Below are 21446 nucleotides of genomic sequence, written 5' to 3' on the forward strand. Positions count from 1 at the left end.
TAATTGCTGAGATTTGGTCGACCAAAATTGGTTAGCTGACTCTGGCTGCAAGTTTCCTACCATACGTACTCATGCAACATCTATGCCTAAGATTGCGGCTACCCTAATTGTGGCCAATCCAGTGAGCTGCAATTTTCTTGATTTAATTTTCTAGTCCTCAGTCGATCTTGTTTGTTTTGCCTTGTTTTCACAAGATTCAAAGTCATTCTTTACCATATAATTTGCACAAAGAGGCTCAGATGCCATATTTATCTTTGGTCGACAATGAAAATCTGGTAAATCACCTTGCAAACTATATTTTCAGTTGCTTCACAATGACTATCAAAAATTCAAAATCCACAAATAATTAGTTTAATGTTATTCAAAAGAAAAAAACCAACTATTTAAGGACTGGTGTGCTGCATTGTTGCTGATCTCTTTCTCATTGTCCAAAAAGCAGCATGGTATCGATTCTGCAAGGACGAGATTAACATTATAAAGCTTTTAGGCATAAAAGTTTGAAAAGAAACGCCATGAATTGAGGATTCAAGATCACCTAATGTCATTAAGATCTGCCACATACAGTAAGATTAGTCTAGACAGCACTCAGGGATAACAAGAACATCAACCCCGTTCGATTAAAGAGGAACAAAAGAAAAACAGGAAAAAGTTCCAGTCCATGGCGATGTTCACCTGCATCATTGATCTGGGATTTGTAGTGTAGGTTGTCTCAACTGTTGTTTCCTTCTGCAGTCAATGAACAATTAGTCAAGAAATATATAAGTATGGGTTGCCATAAGGCAAAAAAAAACAATACAAGTAAACAATGAAGATGAGATTACCTCGACATGGAATCCATAATGCAAAGCAACCCTCTTCACATCTTCCAAACTTAGTTCAATGGACATGTCCTAAAAAAAAAAAACAAGTCTGCACTTTAAATATCTAGATTTCCATTGGAGCATGAACCCCATAAATGTGCATTAGTGGATAGAAACTTACATCTCCTTGTCCGTATACATCTGCAAAGTGATACAGCAGAGGACCCATATTTATCCAAACCTGTTATTAACGCAAGCAATTAATAGTGCAATAACAAGGTAATGAAGAATTTTTTAGTGAAGAACTTACGCCTCCTTCTTTCAAGATTCTTGATATGATTTCAATGTATTCAACAATGTTGTGTGCTGTGTCAATAAAGAAACAGGTCACAACTGCATCCCAAGCACCTGTTTATGGCACAAATAATATCCATGAGATTATAAAGTGTTAGCTCATACATGTAGCGAGCAGCAAATGGATGCTCAATGTTTACAAGCCTTGGCAGCAAAGAAACTTGAGCAGATTATTAAATTAAAAAATATACCATTGTGGTATACTCATTTGCTTACCTACTTGGCTTGGATCACTATAAACCTCTACAAAGTCCCCACCACACATAGAAAAACCTTCAGTAATCCCGGCACTGCTTACATAAAAATCCAAATTAATGTTAAACAGAGCATAAGTGAAACTTGCAGAGGAAAAACAGAATTCAAAGTTAGAAGAAGAAAAGAATCACATAATTCAACATAACCTTTGTCGGTGGGATATGTTGGCACGTTAACAAAAATTTGTGATGGTACGTTTCTATTAGGAAAACCAATTAATGGCCATTATTGTCATCTCTTTCTAGGTCATAGTGATAAGAAAATGAAGAATATCCTCGTATCCATCAATAGCACCCGTAAAATTTCAGTGTAAATTCAAGGTTCATGGACATGACTTGTTTAAAGCTTTTCCAGAATTGATATTGTTGTAAGGAAGAGAACACTTTTGTAGCATTAAGGACAGAAGCAGAAATCCCAGCATGACTAACAATATTCAACTACAAAACTGTGCTTCTGTAGCATTTTAAAAGACAAAAGAACAGGAGTAGTGGCACAAGTACCTGGCAGGATGAATATCTGGTATTGAAATGGGGCGAAGTTGGTCATCATCTGAGAGTGAATTACAATTGCTATGGATCCACGGATATATTGTCCACTCCCCAGCAGTTTGACAACTGAAACAGATGAGACAAATTACAAAGAAAAAAAAACAATCTGAAAACTGAATACTGTCTATCAGCAATAACGCTCTATCTCTTTATAAATGCCCATGTGTTTATTATATCTTATTTTTATTACACACACACACATGAGAAAATAATTTTTGACCAAGTGCAGAGGAACTCTTACGCATTGAGAATAAAACTTGAGCATATCATCATGTAGTATGAAAATTCATTTCCCTGGCTAATGAAACCTGCATATAAGATGAGAAAGTATATGAATCTATGAACAGTATTGTTAGCAACCCCAATGTATGCACACCTCGACATGAGATCTCCAAAGCAAGCCGCCCAAGTCCAGCACCAGGAACTAAGCAGGCAGGAGGGCTGTTCAACATAATTTATCATTATTTACACATTTATAGAAAAATGAAAAAATTAGAAGTACTTGACAATATGAACATGACCCTGTTGGTTACCATGGTCAACAATGGAAGCAACCAAAATAAAGTAAAATGAAAGAACACAGAATCAATAAAAATCAATTGTACCTTTCCTTAGAGTGATTAACAAATAATGAATCAAGTTCTTCAAGTATAGGCCTGTAGCATTGATCACGTTCTTTCTGACCCTGTATTAGACATTATGACATAGTTAACAAAGTAAATCTTGGAACCACACATGACGTTCTCTAGAACGTAGAAATTAAGGATAACACATCACGTACCTCAGCTGCCCAGTCTCTAACTATGTTTCGTATAATACATCGCACCTGTAGACAGAAACGAAAATAGAAAAAATTCCAACTATCAAGCAAGAGAATTCACTTTTACTATGCTAAAATTTCTGAAAAAAAAAAATAATAACACTGGAAAGCAAGATCTTGCAATTAAGTTTATATTTTACATCAATCTTTTCAAAATGGTATTGAAGAGCCATATCTCCAACCCATTGAACCAATTTACCTTATCAACATCAACTAATGGAACATGTATATGTGTAGATGAATCCAACCATGTACGAGTTGACGATGACACCTGAATATGCAACACCAAAAAAATTTGAATTAATATCTCCCAAGTCTAAGACCCCATTTGGATAACCAAAATGCTAGAATCAGAAATTAAATCAAAAGGTGCCTTTCTGGGATGGAATATAATTAATTGTAAATTTCCATTCAGGATTGAGATTAGGAAATGATCAGCAGATTTAAATTAATAAATTCCTGATAATACGAAAATCAAACTTCAAAATTAATTTCCAACACATAAAAAATAGTAGCGTCTAAACTTTAACCGCTAATCATATCGTGAATATGAGGAGTATTGACATAAATATGAATCTGAAAACATCATAAACTAAGAAATGATAAGAGTTCTGAATCAAGAAAAAACTACTAATTAATTTTTTTTTAATTTCATAATCTCCATCAGATTCTCCTTCCATCTTTCTATATTTTCTTTTCCTAAACCCTTGTTTCTCTAATCTAAGTTATTTCTCCTTTGTTCTTGATGTGAAACTTTACCTTCAATATTTGCTTACTCCTCTTTTTTAATTATCGTTTTTCAATATTTGCTTACTAATCTAAGTAATTTCTCCTTTGTTCTAGATGTGAAACTTTACCTTCAATATCTGCTTACTTCATCTATTTTCCATCATTCTTGGACCCGTATCGCTCAGTTACAAGAGTGATGGAAAATAGCGTTACTTAAATCTTTTTATTCAATTTCTTCTCTTTCAAAGTGTGGGAAGTGAGGAATGGGTGTTGGGAGGTTGTATGTACGGTAGTAGTCTTTGAATAAAATACACTATAAATTGAGATTTTTTTTAGAAAGGGTAATACAAGTAACTTTTCGTTTCCATCAGATGAAGGAATCACAATTTAGGCAGTAACTTCCATCTGTTTGATGAAATTTGACTTTGGCTGACTAATTTATCCCATTTTACCTAGCGACTTAAATGCTACAATTGGATGGAATGGAAAACAATTCTATATTGGAGTCTAATTACCAGGCAAACGAACAGAGCTATAAGGGGGTTGACAACAAATTCAAGTAAGACATTATAGTTTCAAATAAGGAGAATTCTTACGTTTCCATTGGACTCAATGGCATCATTCCCAGGACAATTATGTGGAATCTCTTCAACATATTCCAAGCCTGAAGTGAGACTGCCGTTGATGGACTGCCCATGACTTTCTTGCTTCTCTTCCTGCAACAACTGACAAATGTCAAATTTTAAGATAATGAATACAGAGAAACCTAAATTTAACAAACCATACATTCGGTTATAATCTTATGAAAAGGATAGTCAAAGAAGCAATGCAAAGACCTCAATGATACTCACCCCTATTGGTAAATTGCAGGCTGTGCTGGTCCCTTCTATTACATAGGCTTGATCAGATTTGGAAACATGCATACTTTGGCTTGTGGAGGTTATTTGAGAAGAGCAATTTGTTAAACTAGAAACATCATGAGAAGATGGGATGTTTCGAACATGTGGGTCATCACAAACATCTCCATCCTGGCTCAAATCAAGTGGGGGTTCAAATGCCTGTAACATATTATATGGCAAGATAAAAGAAGTCAAGATCCCTTGATAATCTTGATTGGGGGTATCAAGCACATATTTTAAGTCCTTTGATGAGTCATGAAATGTTGCAATTTAAAAACGACATGAGTATTATTAAAACGAATATGTTCAAAGGAAAAGGAAATCCAAGGAAAGTTGTAGCTAACCTGAAGCATATCAAAAATGAAATATGAATTGGCAGAAATACACCTGCAGAAGTGACTGCTAGATCAGTTTCACATCTCCAAGTTCCCCTTTCACTAAATATTTCATAATTATCATAGTAAGAGACTTCTTGGAAGTTACAAGCTATTGCTTTGGAATTCTTAGCTATATATGTGAGAATACTGGCTGGTTTTAATATCAACGGGACCATGTTCGTCTAGAGTATTCTAGTAAATTGTTAATGAATTACCACACTGAGACTTGGATTAAACATAAAGTTTAATTTTTTTTAAGTTCCTTTGTTGATGCACTCCAGAGTATTAAACCATACATGGGTCATCTCAATTTCAATGATGAATAAAGGACTATTTACCGTCTTAGCCTTTCAAACTTGGAAGGGTAGTGAGACAGTAGCGCCTGCAATGAAGAAAAAATTGGATGATGAGTCAGAGAAATTGGAATAATAGATGATGAAAGTATGATCAACTCGTGCATAGTTTCGAAATTTGGAAGATGTGTCAGAGAATTGGGAATTAATAGACGATGAAAGTATGATCAACTTGTGCAGTTTCAAACTGTTCAAACAATGTCAGTCTTTTCTGATTTCTTGTTATTTGTTGAACAAAAATAGAATTATAATAAGCATTCTGAGTGCTGACGTAGATGACAAAAGATATGAAAGATACCAAACTAAGTTTACTGAAAATGAAGACTATAATAAATATGTGACTCCATCATGTCAGTTGCATCAAACCAATGTACAGACAAGCTCTTCCTTTTTCTTTAATTTTTTTAAAACCATTCTGAGTCCAAGTTAACCTTCAAAAATGGAACCGTAACCGATGAGAGAAGAGCAGTAGTACCTTATGGGTTGGTGGAAGCATTTTAAAGGATCTTTCATATCTTCTCACATCCTCTTCTGCAGCCTCTGGATAGCTATATGCGAAAGTGTACGACATTTGATATATATTTCGCAACCAACTTAAATACATCATCAATGACAAAGCTTGATATATTCACGGAAAATTACTGAATTAAAAGAAAGAAAGAAAGAAAAAAAGCAAAAACTTTATAATAAGAGTGTGAGACACTTTAATTATAACCACAACGCAACAAGCGATATGCATTTTTGCCAACTGACTAAACATACCATACAATTACGCATTATCAGTGCCAAAAAGCTCAAAATCTTCACGAAAATCACCAGATTGAAATAGGCAAAAACTCTGCACATCTAGGAATCAAAAATGATAAACATAACTCAAACCACAAAGCGGCAATTGATAAGAAAAGAAAATGCTGACCTAAATCACACACAAACAAATCAAAATCAAAGCTTGAATGCATAACAATCACTACAACCAGTCTAGCTTTTCTGGCGTTACAACTAAACAACGGAAATGTGAAACCTTTTGATGCTCCTAGTTCATATAACCAAAACAAAATCCCAATTCCGCACTCAAACTCAGATTAACAAATCAATAAAAGATAATTGAGAAAGAGAGGTACTTGAGGTAGGCGCTGATGATGCGCTTGAGGGATTGGATTTCAAGGGCTTCTTCTTCGAGCTGCCGCTGACGACGTCGTTCGTCGTCTTCCGCTGGTTGTTGTTGTTGTTGGTCTCGTCGGAGAATGGGAGGCTCGTCCATTGGGAGTGACACGGTGATTCCGCTGTTCATTTTTTTTCTATCTGCTCTATCTACTCTCTGCTGGACTCACCTACTCAACGAGTGAGTCAAAACACCTATATATATATATATATATAATTAAGGGGGCTACTATCAAGAGTGTTATTGGACATGGCCCAGTTTGTGGAAAATGATAACAGTTTTGGGTTTTGGCTAGTCATTTCAAGTTCCCCGAACCAAACATTAGTCGGGAAAGTTCTCGTTTGGTTCGGAAAAAGAGAATCGTTTTTTCCGCTGCCTTGAGTTTATGTCGTTTTGAAAACGATGGGAAAGCAATGGGAGAACATTTGTATATTTATGCTGTAGTACAATTTGGTTTGTGAAAGTAAATGAAGATAAACCATGTACATTTCATTTACAGTATATCTTTATACAATCTCATTTAGCTATTGTTTATAATTTCGTGAAAATGAGAGCGGCTCTACTCTCTCTAAACCCTAGCCGTCTTAGCGGCAGGATTCTATTGGGATGGTGGTCTCCGACCTCCTCTCCGTGGCAAAAACTCCCGTCTATTCTTTGCAGTTTCTCCTTGATGCTGTAAAGGCAATTACATTCAGCAAGCACCCCACCTAATCATCCGGTCATTCTCAGGTAATGCAACAGAGGTGTGTTCTCCTGTAACAGCAGTTACTCTCCGGTTGAGTCCTACTAGGGTGCCCATATCAATATGGGCTTGGGAGCCCAAAGAAATTTTGATGCATATTGGGCTTCTGCAATGCAATTGGGCCTTGCTTTGGGCCAATTTGAAGCAATCTCAGCTGCTCAGATTCTACATTTGGAATTCAAGAGATTTTGATTTCACACATATCCTTCACATGCAATGGACCATTGAATCATTTGGAATACTACTAAAGGAGAATTCAAGTTATTATATAGGGAAGCGTGAAACCTCTAATCAATGGTTTTACCAATACATACTATTCTCGTGGGTGCTACCACAATTTTTTTTATGTATGTACATGACAGCGGAAATGGTATGTAGAAGTCACTATGGCCTTAAGCTAGCAAATATTATGCAAACTCTGACAACACACCATTTAAAATATCCTGATGTGTTTCAGAAAAATTGTATCCAAGCTATATTATGTTATCGCACTATGTGTTTATCTTTTTATTTGCAATAATATTAATTCTTCACCAAGAACAATTACCACAAGAGTTTTAACACCATATACCACAATTATAACATCTCACCAAGTGACTCACGCAACAACACAATACAAACCCAACCATGCCACTAAACCATTTTACCATAAGGTACATTTTCTTCTATTCCGATCCCTTCCGCCAGCATTATCAAATAATTATATTCAATAAACTAATTTACCGAAAGATACTTTTTCTTCCCTTGCAGTCCCTTTCTCTACATTAAGATATAAACACATTCAAAAATATAAAATATAATATACAACGTATATATTATTATTATTAAATATACATACATAAATATCATATCAATATCAACATACATAAACAAATTTTATTCTCAACTATTAACCATAGTCCATAATCACCATAACTTTAAAAATCATTTTATTAAAATTTCATTTTATTTACCCATGAACCGTAGGCGATCAAATGCATGTAATTTAAAACCAAAACATATTTTTAGAACAATTTTTATGAGTTAAAGATGCATGGACTATGTCAACAACTCAATTAATTTTTTTGTAACAAGTAAAGTTTAATCACCTTGAAATCCAACTGCGTCTTCTACACATATATAGGAGCCATAATCACTGAAAACCACTCCAAATGAAGCATCACGTCCTAATCATATCAATGACATAACTCAATAAAACTTGAAGTATTAAAACAACCATTAAGGTCCTACTTCTCCCATCTGAATTAAAATCAAAGTTGTGCCACAAACGCAACTTCATTTGAGACTAACAAGTCTCCAACTACCTCAAAAGTTACTATGTCGCAAACATAATGAATTATCATCAACATTACACAGATTAATCATCTAAGAAATTAAAATCTCAACCTAATCATAATCGGAAGCAAATGACTTTACTCAAACTATAAACGTAAATCCTAACCCGAAGACTTGTCACTCTAGACACAATTCCTCCGAGACCCTCCAAGGTCATCAGAACACTTTGACCATCTGTTTTGATCACACATACATTGATTCAAATTTGGATTCCTAAGAATGAGGAAACCGAATAATAGAAAACTCTAATATACCCATTTGGCAACCAAATGCCACCAAATAACATGTCAAAGTGCTTGTATTAGCAAACACATGATGACAAAAACACCAGAAGTTCCATAGGAGTTCACGCATGCCGCCACAAGAGGCTGCATGTGTGTCCTACTAGCTGCCCCCCCTCTAAAACTCCATAATTCTCAATGTCCTAACACTTCAAACATAACAATCAAGGCTTGATAATCATCTTTCATACATGAGGAAGTCGTGAAATCAGTCGGATTCGGCTCCAAACCGCTGCCACAATAACCCCACACTTCAAACTGAGCTTCAATACTTGAAAGATCGTGACTAGGAGGAAGTGAACATCAAGAAATGGGTAGCCTCACGTCAGACGACCGTCGAAAATGGTTAAAGAGGAACCGGGTCGTCTAGGTCAACTTCCTGCCTTAGTTGCGCGCAAACTAGCACGAAATTATACGAACTACCATCGTAGGGAGGTGCGCAAGGCTGAGACGAAGAGATCTGGGCTGGTCCCGTTGCCTGGAACCACCGGAGCTCGCTGGAAAAGTCAGGTCGAGTCGGCCGGATCCGGGTCAGGTCAATCGCAAAGTTTTGATTTTAAAGGAGGCGCTCAGGAGAGAAAGGAGAAGGGAAATTAGTTGTGTAGCAATAATGAACCCTAATAGAAAATTTTCTATTTATACTTAAAATTTCTGAAATCTCAAAACTTCTATTGATTACAACTTTTTCATACGACCTCTAAATTATGCGTGCCGGGTGTCTACGAACTTGTATCGATGAACTCTATGACTTTCATGAATAAAGTTTTTTGAGATACCCAACAAATAAGAAGTCAACTCTTGACCCCTCACGATAACGTTTTCGAGTAATTAATCGCTCGAACACTTTTGTTTCGTCCCTCGTACTATAACATCGAATCACCACCAATTTAATAATCTCTGAAAAATAATTAGAAATGAATTATAAATTTTTGGGATATTACATCTTTATATATATATATATATTTAAGTATGAATTCTCATAGTGTCGAAGTCGAATGCATAAAGTATAATTTCAAAATTTTAAAGGGAAGAAAGGTAAAAGAAGTTGAATTTAGCCCAAGTAATACATTCATTCTATTGGAAATTTTTACTAATGAGAACCAAAGAGTACAACGGAGAATGTAACCCCCGTAAAAAAACGTGTTCTCAAAAAGAGCATTCTATGGGATCATCTAACATTCTAGCAAATATTAGATCATATCCTAGCTAGCTATATATACCAAAGCTCACTACCCCCTTATTAGATCTCCAGAGCCAGGCCATCTATACTTCTTTCCTTTTCTGCAGAAATGTCCGGAGAGATTTCTTCACGGATCCGGACGGAGGTCCGAGCATTTGAGATTGCAGTGCAAGTGATATTGCTTCCTTGGAGAACCTTGATGTCAACCCTCCTTCCATTTCTCTAGTTGCAAGCAAGATTATGGCTCTAACCTACATCAAATTAGAATTTACGTTTTATCATATTGATCTTATTGTGAGAAGATATGTTAGTCTGTCTAATAAAGTAAAATTTATCGGCATGTAATTTCACTAATTTTATTAATAGGAATTAGGAAAAGATGATTGTTGAAGAAAAATGCTCAAGAACATTTCCTTGTATCTGCTCATGCAAAACGTTTTTTTACTTCTTTCGGTTAAGTGGGTTAAGGAACACGTTTAAATAACTAAAATACAACAGGTCAACAGTGCTATAAGAAATCCAACAGAACATACAAAACGAAATTTGTAAAACATCAAGTGGTTTTCTGAATTCTGTTTGTTTTTGTAAATCAACAACTCTAGAACAGTATACAATAACTTTCTAGCTGTTTAACAGAAAGAACCACCCGGCCGTATTATACATCCTTTTTCCACACACCATCTACACGACGATATATGTTAATATATATTTAGTCATTTAGCTTGTATTATCTTTCCTAACATGTAGTTTAACATACTTATCGAAAAAAATAACGTAAGCAACATATTAGTTTGCATTACCTGAAGTTCCATGATGTCAAAAACATAAACCCGCCCATCATAAAAAATGGTGATCGGTTCTTGACTTGTTTGCTCATCCCTGAGCATAACAAAAGGAAAATATCGATTTCAAATTTATGAAAAACGATATATGATCTCGACCAATGCCCATGAACATAAAAATCTTATTAACGCATTGAAGTATTTGCCAATGCGTTATTAGCGTGTGTACGCCATTTGAAACTAGGAGGAAGAAGAAATCATCACCCGTACATATGCTGATCGATGGACCGAACATTCGACCGAATGAAATGAGAAACCTTTAAACAGAGGAATGGTGAACTTACATCATAGCTTTCCGGTAAATCATCTGTGATATAGAGTCGATTGTAATCGGAGGAAGGCCGACGCTCAACTCCTCCGAACTGCATTTCTCCATTGCAATGGTCGAGAAAGATAGAGACTAAGAGAGTCAGTCTTCCATGAGAGAAAACCGTGTAGTTCTACGGTTCTACCCTACAGTAGTCCACTGATGAAACAAATAATATAAAGGACGGTGAGAAGTAAGGTCAAAAGTTACAGAAAACCTTAGTGTCAGATAGAAACAGAGACCTGTACGTCGTGGGGTTTGTTTGATAAGGACGAACACGAAAGGTGAATATTTCCAAATATCGTGCGGGCTACGTTATCACTCACGTTTTAAATGCCATCCAAGATCCACTTGTCGAACAGTTGAGACACTCTCGTAAATGTTCATTTATTTCATAAATTAATGAATATATATCTATATATGGGGGTATTGCTGGTGAAATTTAACACGTGTTTTTTTTCCGAGATGGAAGACTTCACTGTTGCATTCAACTGAGCAAAAATTATTTTATGTACCCGATACATAGTCTATGTGGTATAATCTCTTAATATTATTGTTTATTTTTTACTGTATTTGTTTCTGATTAGTTATTTATATTTAAATATTTTTTTTCTCTTTCACCTCATGCATGTTTATCACATTATGAAATAATATGATTGACTGAGTATACCATATGACAGTGTCACATGGTGTTCCGGGTACACAAAATAATTACTCCTAATTGACTTCCATATGCATGGTTTTACTTGAATTGAAAGAGATAAACATCAAAGAAGTAAAAATTTGTATCAAATTTGGGTCATTTTTGATCGTGTCATGGTGATTAAACATTTTTGCAATGAAGTATTGTGTTGTGAAAATTTAAGATTAAATGAACGCATAACCGATGAACATGAGATAGAATGCATGAAGGCATTTGGATCTCGAGTGTAACAACAACAAGCTTAGTATTAGCTATTAACAACTTTTGATAGCTATTTTTAGGTTACTTGCTCATGTATATCTAGTTTCTTTAGGGTTTAGTACCATACCCTATAACAAGAAAGTCTAAAAGGTCAGTACTCCTTTAAAGCATATGATTTCGTAATCTTGATACTTGTTTATAGTATCCAATTAATTAATTACACTAACCAAAAAGCTAATCAACTCTAAAGTATAAATGTATATAACAATGAATGATAGTGTATGTATATATCATCGATCTTTGGCCGTTTATGAGACAACATTTTATCATGAACTCATGGAACTTGCTTTGCTCCACAGAGGTCCTTCTCATTGTTTATAGTTACATCAAACGTCCTCTCATCACCTCACACAAGTCCTCGGCGGCCTAGAAATTTTCCAACGTGCAGTTATTATTCTTCATATCATCTAGTAATAAGTCCTCAGTCCTTGCTCCTCAGCTAGCTATAGAAGACAAGTTCCTTTCGCTGAAGTGAGGACAGTTCAACCTCTTTCAAATCTCACGTTCTTAATATAGCCACCATTTGCACATGCTTAAAACCCTTCTCCTTAATTAAGAGCATTCGCACCGGAGAGCTGCTCGAGCATGAGGTGGGACCACCTGGGTTTGCTCGAGCAAACCCAGATCGTAGATCACAACTGCGGCAATGGAGGTTGGATTTGCTTGTTCAGTCAACCTTTCGGTTTATTCCATTTTCCGCTTGAGCAAACTTTGCTCGGCCTTTCGCTCGACCAAATGGTGGAGCCCACAACACGTGGGTGACGTCTCCTTTTTTCTCTCATTTCTATCATAAAAAGAGAAAAAAAATTTCCAGACCAATGATGCGATGACACATGGCTTACTGATTGGGCCATTAAAACTCCAACGGTTTAATAGATCTGGGTCTTCCATTTGAATCAAAAATTTCGATCAAACGGTCATAATGCATAGGCAACGGCTATTATTTGATCAGAACAGAAACAAACCCAAAAAATAGTAAAAATCTCAAAATTTACTCTCCTAAAAATTTGCCTATAAATAATATTTCAATTTTAGATCAATTCACACCAATTTGTACACAACAAATTTCACATCTTCCTCCATCTCCTCTCTCATTTCGTTTTACATTTGTTTTTCAAAACAATGAGCTCCCATTGACTTCCTTCCAAAGATTTTACAAATGTGCATCTATTTTGTTCGTCATAGCATTGATGAATACGACGGTAACAAACAAAAGATGGACAAATTATGAGAGACAATTCATGACGATTATATGCAAAATTGGGTGCTAGCACCGGGTGAGAAACCTCTAAATGAGCCAAGAACCCAAATCGCGCTCGCTTCTCACTACAACAAGTTCAAGCTACTCTTGTAAAAATGGGGCGAATGTTTGGCGGCGGCACGGCAACGTGTAGCTAGCGCACTTCGTTAATGGATGAAGTAAGTTTACATAGTTTTATATAATTTAAATTTTTGAGAAATAAAAATGCAATTTATTTATTAAGATGAAAATAAAATACACAAAAATTTAAAACACATACTTAAATTACACACAAACTTAATAATTAAATACAAACATAATAAAAATACATAATAAAACATATTTAGAGTATTTCACCATTTTCCATCCTCCAAATGTGTTTCTCCAAGTCTCTCTAGAGCTCTCTATGGATGTAAACGGATTCGAGATCGGCAACACAGTCGTGAAACTGTTGTATATTGACTCCATCTCTATTGATTGGTTCAAAAAAAATTTAATTCCCTTGTACATCCACTGGTCCATCATAAACCCGGAAAGCCCTTGATGAGTTTTACAAGTCTTCTTCTTCCTCATCCTCCACGTACTCTTTCTCAACAATCATGTTATGCAAAATAATACAATCTAACATGATGGTAGTTATTACCGATTTTTGGTGTATTGTACAACTATGACATATAATTTCCCATCAAGATTGCAAGATGCCAAAAGCACTCTCCACATCTTTCTGATATGCCTTATGTTTCTTTGTGAAAAGCGTATCTTGCGGCGTCTAGGGATTATGAATTGTTTTGACAAATGTAGAGTACCTTGGATATATTCCGTCAGCCAGATAATAAGTTATCGAGTACCTCTGTCCATGGACTTCATAGATGGCAGTTGAGCCTCTTCCAACAAGGATCTCTGAGAACACATTTGATAGGTGGAACACGTTAGTGTCATTTTTAGCTTCAGGACACCCAAATAAACTATGCCATATCCACGTATCATACGAGGCAACTGCTTCTAGGATGATCGTTAGGCGACCCTTTCCCCCCGAGTATACCCCTTGATAGGCGATTGGACAGTTCTTCCACTCCCAGTGCATGCAGTCAATGCTTACAGTCATACTTGGAAAGCCTTGGCGTTCGCCTAGCTAGTAGTCGTGTGAGGTCTTCCGGTGTTGGACTGCAGATGTATCTTAGACCATAGAGGTGAACCACTTGCCTGCAAAACTCCTTCATACAATGAAGGTTAGTTGATTCCCCCATCATTGTAATTTTTTTACATTGATCCACGGCTGACCCGTACGCCACCATTCGTAAAGCCCCAGACATCTTTTGTTGGGAAAGTAGCTATTGCAAACCAGTGGCGTCTTCTCTGTGGTGCCAATATTGGTTGTGGTTACAGAGGTCCGTCATAATAATGTTGAATAAGTCTCTGCTCATCCTGTGCCTCCGGCGAAAATCTTGCGTGTCGAAAATTGGACGTTCGACGAAGTAATCTTCCATGAGATTGCAGCCCCTAAATATCCTCAGACGCTCCTTATTTGGTTTTTTATTGCGACGTGAACCGCTTGGTTGTATTGGTTCATCATCGTGTTCTCCTTCCGCCATGACCACTTAATTGACGAATAATTGCTCCATATGGTCATTCTCTTCTTGTTGATGTTGTCTCTGCCTGAAAAAAATATGAAAGCTGAAAGGATTCATTGGTGCAGATGAACAATGAAATGTTGCTAAGTGTTTAGATAAAAGATGGGTTATCTACTCGGATTCTTCATAATGGTGTGAGTATATAATGAATGATATTAGATAATTTTATAGCCAATTGGTCGAAAATCTCACCGAAAATATGGTCCAATTATTTTGTTGACAATGACACGTAACAATTCTCTATTAGTAAAAAATCTATCAGAAATTTTGTATAAGTTCGAGTCGATAACGACACGTGACACATTATTATTGGTTGTAAATATATCCGGTAAATTTTTTTAATCATTTCAAAACAAGACAAAATTGAATTGCTTAAACAAATTATGAATGAGTATGTGTAAAAATCAATTTTGCTTAAGTATTTTGCTTCTGACCTCACTATTTGCTTGAGCAAATCTAATTTATAGGTGCAGATGATCTATGTATCAAATTTTCATGTGGAAAAGTGAGTTGGAATCATTAACTGAGATTGTGTACGTGTTTAAGGGTTTTGCTCCATCTGAGTCTTCTTTTCTGGTTTCATAATGCAAAGAGATATCAGAATTGGATCCCGTATTGGATACGATCAATCCCTGAGCAAAACTATAACCACAGATTAGCGAAGAGGATTTATATATGCACATGCCATGTTCATTAGCTTATATAGTGCGTGCATGGCAGATGCTTAGCCTAGAAATAGTAGATGCTAACTCTTGCTTAATTTGGCCTGTCCTAAAGTTTATATGGCTAGATACTAGATTATAGTGAACTGAGAAGTTTAGAGCAAAATTAGGTTCAGTATGGAAAAGGGTATAGCCAAACGTGAATCCGACCTAAATTGAAGTGCTATCTATATTTCTGGTTAACGTTATCGATCATCTGTGCATGTCTAGCTAGCTACGTTGTTTCTAGCTGAGGCACGTACCGAGTAATAGATGCATGTCTTATCTCAGGTAATATTTACCACATAGAGTGATAGAGAACTCATATTACTATTTCCGGCTATCTCGACAACTGATCATCTAGGTAGTCTCTGAAATACTGCAAAAAAAATCATCAGTCAAGGTATAATAGAAAAAATACAAAAAAAGGTTCAGCTGTCACCACTCCACTGTCTACTCAATTCACTTGATCGATCTACAACATACGATTTAATCAAATATTTCACTACTAACCCTGTAATGAAGAAATTGTGTACTCAACAATGAAAACAATGCCCAAACGAATATCCTTAAAGGGGTCAACGGCAACAGAGTCTTGAGTACAAACTCAAATTCATAACTGTACTACGTGAAAGAAAATAAGAAATGCACACAGAAATTTGTGTATGATAGAAATTTCTGTTAGATGCACGCAGAAAGTAAAATAAGATAGGCATTTTTATGATTTATTTTATTTTGTATTGTTTTTATTTTCAATAATACCCCTTTCGAGGGTGTGTAGTGGGTCCTGATCCTGTATCGCTTATCCTTAGGTAGCGCATTTGTGTGCTCTATTTGGATCGGTCTAGTTTAAGCTTGAATAAGAGTTTACTCTCCCGCTGGACGTGGCACATGGTTTTGTATTCGAACTAGCCTCCTGCATAACTACCGGTAATTGTAGACTTCGGCCGTATATGCGAATTGCCTGATGGAATATATCTATTTTCCTCAACAACAACAAAAATGCACACAGAAATTTGTGTATGTTACATTCTAAATTTTTTTTTTTTGCATGTTTCTTACTCCAAGCATAGACATCCGGGACAAAATTGCTAGTAATACAATTTGTCATTGGTGACAGGTGATTACTTGCCCACATTGCACTACTAGTAAAGCATATATTTTTGTGACAATACTCATTATGATCCAGGACAAAAACGATCCCAACTCATTGGTTAGCTCAAACCACCCATATGTCTCTTTCCGCATCGAGTAAGTCTGTTCTTTTACACCTAGTCTCTTATGGCGATCGAAATCTAGTCACTTAGTAAATTGTGCGGTTATTGCCACCTCACTAACTTATTTGTTCACCCCACAAAAATTTTAATTACTAAAAGACTATATTATCCAAGTGCAAAGACTATTAAGTACACAATTTTTTTTAATACATAATTAATTAATTATATGTATACAAAAAATACTTAATTTGTCATGAAATATTAATCTTTCCACATCTAAAAATATTTATCTCTTATTCATTGAAATTTTTCATCTTTTCTGTTCAATATTCATATGATATTCGTTATTCAAATCATAAATCATATTGTTAACTTAATAACATCTTTATAATACCTGGTGAACATCACAAATAAAAATTCTGACACCAAAATCAATTTTTTTTCATTGCACAAAGTTGATAATCTATGATTTTTTTGGCATTTATATTAGATAAATACTTAATTGTTTTTAGAATAAATTAAAAATAAATATATAATTAAGAAATAAATATATGAATCAGATTATGTTTCTATTTGGAAACTGTATCATTTCTTTTATATTATTATAAATTGATTGAAAGATTGTCTCTAAAAATTATATTTTTCAATTCGATATGTTATTTAATGACAGTTTTGGAAAAATAAGTAGGTGAAATAAGAAAATATAATGTTAAATTTAAAATGTGAGGTTAAATGAGTAGAGAGGTCGTACAAAATAGATAATGGGTGACAATAGCCGCACTATTATGTAAAATATAAACATAAACATGCATTCAATTCAGCCAAGACTCGTGTACGTCATTAACAAAATTTCTAAAGTTGTTTTTAACTCTTGTTCAGTTCTTTTGGTATAGACCACTGCATATGTGGGACTCTTAAACACATAATGATCAGAAACTAAAACAGAGAGGACTAATCTACGATGGGAGGTTCCACATCGATCTGATCCTTGTAAGCCTCATGTTGTTTGTATACCACCCCCAGTTCGAAGCCATATATATCAAGGCAATGCTCAAATTTTCAAGACTCCTGCATCATAAAGGTTTTCACATCACCTTCGTCAACGTAACACAGAGTTCAACATAAGCGCTTCTTGAATTTTCTAGGATCTGACTATCTCGATGGCTCCCCTGATTTCGCTTTGAAACCATTCCAGATGGTCTTCAAAACTCAGATGAAGATAACACCCAAGGCCACATATTGCTTGGTGAGTCCATCAGAAACAAGTTATTGGCTGCTTAATTTTCTTGACCTCATTACAAGACTCAATAAGACCACCAACAGTCCTCCGGTGACTTGTGGCGTCTCGGATGGTTTCATGATTTTCACACACACAGGTCACAGCTGCGCAAGAAACTGGCATCCCTACTGTGCTCTTAAGCTCTTTTCTTTTTCTGCTAGTAGCATTATGGGATATAAGCAATTTCCCATACTGGTCCAAAAAGGACTTGCACTACTCAAAGGTATTGATATATACTATATAGCTAGCTAAGAATCAAGCAGTATATTAGCTAGAAATGAAATAATTAATAGAAATGATGGAAGATGAGAGCTGGTTAACAAATGGTTTCTTGGACCTAATATTAGCTGGTTATCAGTCTTTTTTGGTTGTCAAATTTTGTACCAAGATAACTTGTGTACTTTGGATGTAGATGAGAGCTGGTTAACAAATGGTTTCTTGGACCTAATATTGAAAATGCTATCTACATATTCGTTGGAGCTACGCCAGTGCTAAGCAAACATGGACAAATGAATTAGAAGTTTGATATGGTCAAGGGATAGTCCTTTAATTTCCAATATACCAAACATGTTAAGAACAAAAACTCACATATTCTGATCTTGTCAGCTATCGGGCGTCTGGTCTCATTGTCATCTTACCATCTGGAAAAAATATTTGTTAACATGTTCTTGTGTGATTTTCCTTGCTATTCTGGCTTCTTCTTCCCCTTGTCAATTTAACCAGCATGATTTTCTTCAAGAGTTAATTGTCTTACCTATGTGAATTATGAAGAAAACAGCATGACAGCCCGATATCTGCTAATTTTATTGTTTGTGCCCCTACACATTGTATACAACTAATTTTGCCAAGACGAATCAAGATAGAAATCACAGAACTATAAAACCTTGCATTCGTACGCCTTTGAACACATACACACTAATACACGAGATTCACAAAAGCTAAGATGAGTTACAAGGAAGTACCTGGTAGGCCTCATATTGTATGTGTTCCAATTCCAGTTCAAAGTCACATTAAGGCAATGCTTAAATTTGCAAAACTCCTCCACCATAGAGGTTTTCATATAACCTTTGTCAACACAGAGTTCAATCACAGGCGATTTCTTAAATCTTTAGGGCCCAACTCTCTGGATGGCTTGCCTGATTTTTGGTTTGAAACTATTCCAGATGGCCTTCCTAGTTCGGATGAAGATACACCCCAAGATGTGGTTGAGCTTTGCGATTCAGTCAGGACAAATTTCTTGGCGCCATTTCGGAACCTCCTCACTAAGCTCAATGACAATGCAAGTAGTTCAACAAAGCATAGTAATCCTCCTGTGACTCACATAGTTTCTGATGGTTGGATGCCATTCACTTTAGCTGCTGCTGAAGAAAATGGCATCCCTGTCACTCTCTTGTTTACTATTGCTGCGTGTAGCTTGATGGGATTTGCACAATTCCCAACTTTGGTGGAAAAAGGACTTGCACCACTGAAAGGTTATCCATCAAAGAATCACAGATGCATTACAATTCTACATTTTCATATTATTTCAACGTTTTAATCCATATGAAGTTGTTTTAATTTTCTTTCACTTATTGTAACTTATAGAGCTTATATTGCAGATGATAGCTGTTTGACAAATGGATATTTGGACATGGCAGTAGATTGGATTCCTGGAATGAAATATATTCGTTTGAAGGATCTCCCTACCAATTTCCGAGTCACAGATCCTGAGAACAGTGCCTGGAACTTCTGCTTGGAAGGAATCAAAGGAATTCCGAAAGCTTCTGCAGTTGTTGTTCATACATTTGATGCATTGGAGCCACAAATTTTAGAAGCTTTCTCAACTATGTTTCCAGTACATGTTTATGCCATAGGCCCTCATCAGTTACTCCTTGATAAGATACCAGAACACCCTTTAAAGTCTATGGGATACAGTCTCTGGAAAGAAGAAACCGAGTGTCTCCATTGGCTTGACTTTAAGACACCAAATTCAGTCATTTATGTGAATTACGGAAGTTTAACGTTCATCACACCACAGCAACTTGTGGAGTTTGCTTGGGGACTTGCAAATACCAAGCTTCCCTTTCTTTGGGTACTCAGACCCGATTTGGTTATTGGTGAATCTGCGATTTTGCCACCAGAGTTTGTAGCTGAAACTAAAGAAAGAGGCCTTATAGCAAGTTGGTGTCCACAAGAGCAAGTGCTTAACCACCCATCCATTGGAGGGTTTTTAACACACAGCGGTTGGAATTCAACCATTGAGAGTTTGTGTGCAGGTGTGCCTATGCTGTGTTGGCCATTCTTTTCAGATCAGCAGACAAATTGTTGGTTTGCTTGTAATGAGTGGGATATTGGTATGGAGATCAGTAACGATGTCAAGAGAGAAGAAGTTGAAAAGCTTGTTAGAGAGCTAATGGAAGGAGAGAAGGGTCAGAAAATGAAAGATAATGCCATGAAATGGAAGAAACTTGCAGAAGAAGCAACTGCGCTGCATGGTTCTTCATCCACAAACTTGGACAATTTAGTGAATCATGTGCTACTAAGAAAAATCTAGATCATATCAATGGCATGTGAATGTTCTTATTTTCTCTGTTTCTGTTATTTTTTAACTCCAAAAGATGTAATGAAGAATGCAGATACAGTCCAGGCCTTTGGTTTTTGTTTGTGCCGGTAGTTTTTTCTGTTGTTTGGTGGTGTGGATCAATAATGTCTTAGCAGTAATTTCTATCAACATTGACATATTGTTATTCCTTCAGTTACTTGCATTGCTTTAAAAAGTAGTGATCTGATGATGATGTCTTGTTGCATAAAAATTGAATCATAGTGTTGCCAACACTTGCAAAGAAGAAGAATAAGATGGTAAAATTGAATCATAGTGTTGCCAACACCTGCCTCGATCAGGTTCCTGGTCGATGGTGTCACTGTTGGAGTTCTCAACATCTACATGATATGGAGGAAAGCGGTGAAAACCAAGTTTAATGCACTTGTCTTCTTATTGAAAATAGTAAACGATTAAAAGCTACTAAAATAAAATAACATAAAACATATAAACATAATTGCCCTTCAAAATATAGTGAATAACGAAGATTGATAATGTGCATATATTACATTCTTAGTAACTTACTTGGTGACTATTCAAGATCAATAAAGTAAATAGTGATGCAAGATGAAATAACTGTATCTTTATTGAATGATATGTAGACATATATATATGCATTACAAAACCACAATCTCGTAGGATTCAGAGTCTTAATCTATTACAGAGATGCGAATCTATATCTAACAGAAAACCTAATAAGACTAAGACACAAAAGGGTAGAATTGTAAATCTCCCAGAACAAATAGTATATTTTTACATTTGAATTTACTTATTACATTTGAATTGAAACTATATATGCGCACATTAATATATTTTCCTAATTAATTACCTGCTTGGACTATATATATATAT

The 21446-nt window shown here is 35.7% G+C and overlaps 3 protein-coding genes across 4 annotated transcripts; 1 reads left to right on the top strand and 2 right to left on the bottom strand.

The window, feature by feature from the left end:
• Window positions 1-271: 271 nt before the first annotated feature.
• Window positions 272-6451, bottom strand: LOC126798136 (uncharacterized). Of its 2 annotated transcripts, none has more exons than XM_050524981.1 (18): window positions 6257-6451; window positions 5611-5683; window positions 5121-5164; window positions 4750-4792; window positions 4358-4564; window positions 4103-4222; window positions 2977-3048; window positions 2739-2783; window positions 2563-2642; window positions 2334-2398; window positions 2199-2265; window positions 1910-2023; window positions 1371-1444; window positions 1111-1208; window positions 982-1041; window positions 822-890; window positions 673-726; window positions 272-452 (listed from the first exon to the last, which is right to left on the bottom strand). In XM_050524981.1, exons 1-18 carry the CDS (start codon window positions 6424-6426, stop codon window positions 384-386), a joined length of 1524 nt encoding a protein of 507 aa, XP_050380938.1. In that variant the 5' UTR covers window positions 6427-6451; the 3' UTR covers window positions 272-383. The 2 variants fall into 2 exon arrangements, 1 of the variants encoding a protein (XP_050380938.1); XR_007672493.1 differs by having other exon boundaries at window positions 369-452; window positions 982-1001.
• Window positions 6452-9918: 3467 nt separating this feature from the next.
• LOC126797258 (uncharacterized) lies at window positions 9919-11069 on the bottom strand. Its single transcript, XM_050523914.1, has 3 exons — window positions 10962-11069; window positions 10636-10714; window positions 9919-10086 (listed from the first exon to the last, which is right to left on the bottom strand). Exons 1-3 carry the CDS (start codon window positions 11051-11053, stop codon window positions 9919-9921), a joined length of 339 nt encoding a protein of 112 aa, XP_050379871.1. The 5' UTR covers window positions 11054-11069.
• A 7890-nt stretch (window positions 11070-18959) lies between these two features.
• Window positions 18960-20715, top strand: LOC126797839 (7-deoxyloganetin glucosyltransferase-like). Its single transcript, XM_050524567.1, has 2 exons — window positions 18960-19488; window positions 19615-20715. The coding sequence occupies exons 1-2, from the start codon at window positions 18960-18962 to the stop codon at window positions 20547-20549; spliced, it is 1464 nt and encodes a 487-aa protein (XP_050380524.1). The 3' UTR covers window positions 20550-20715.
• Window positions 20716-21446: the final 731 nt, after the last annotated feature.

This window comes from Argentina anserina, chromosome 6 (assembly GCF_933775445.1).
Source record: "Argentina anserina chromosome 6, drPotAnse1.1, whole genome shotgun sequence".
Taxonomy (NCBI): Eukaryota; Viridiplantae; Streptophyta; class Magnoliopsida; order Rosales; family Rosaceae; genus Argentina; species Argentina anserina.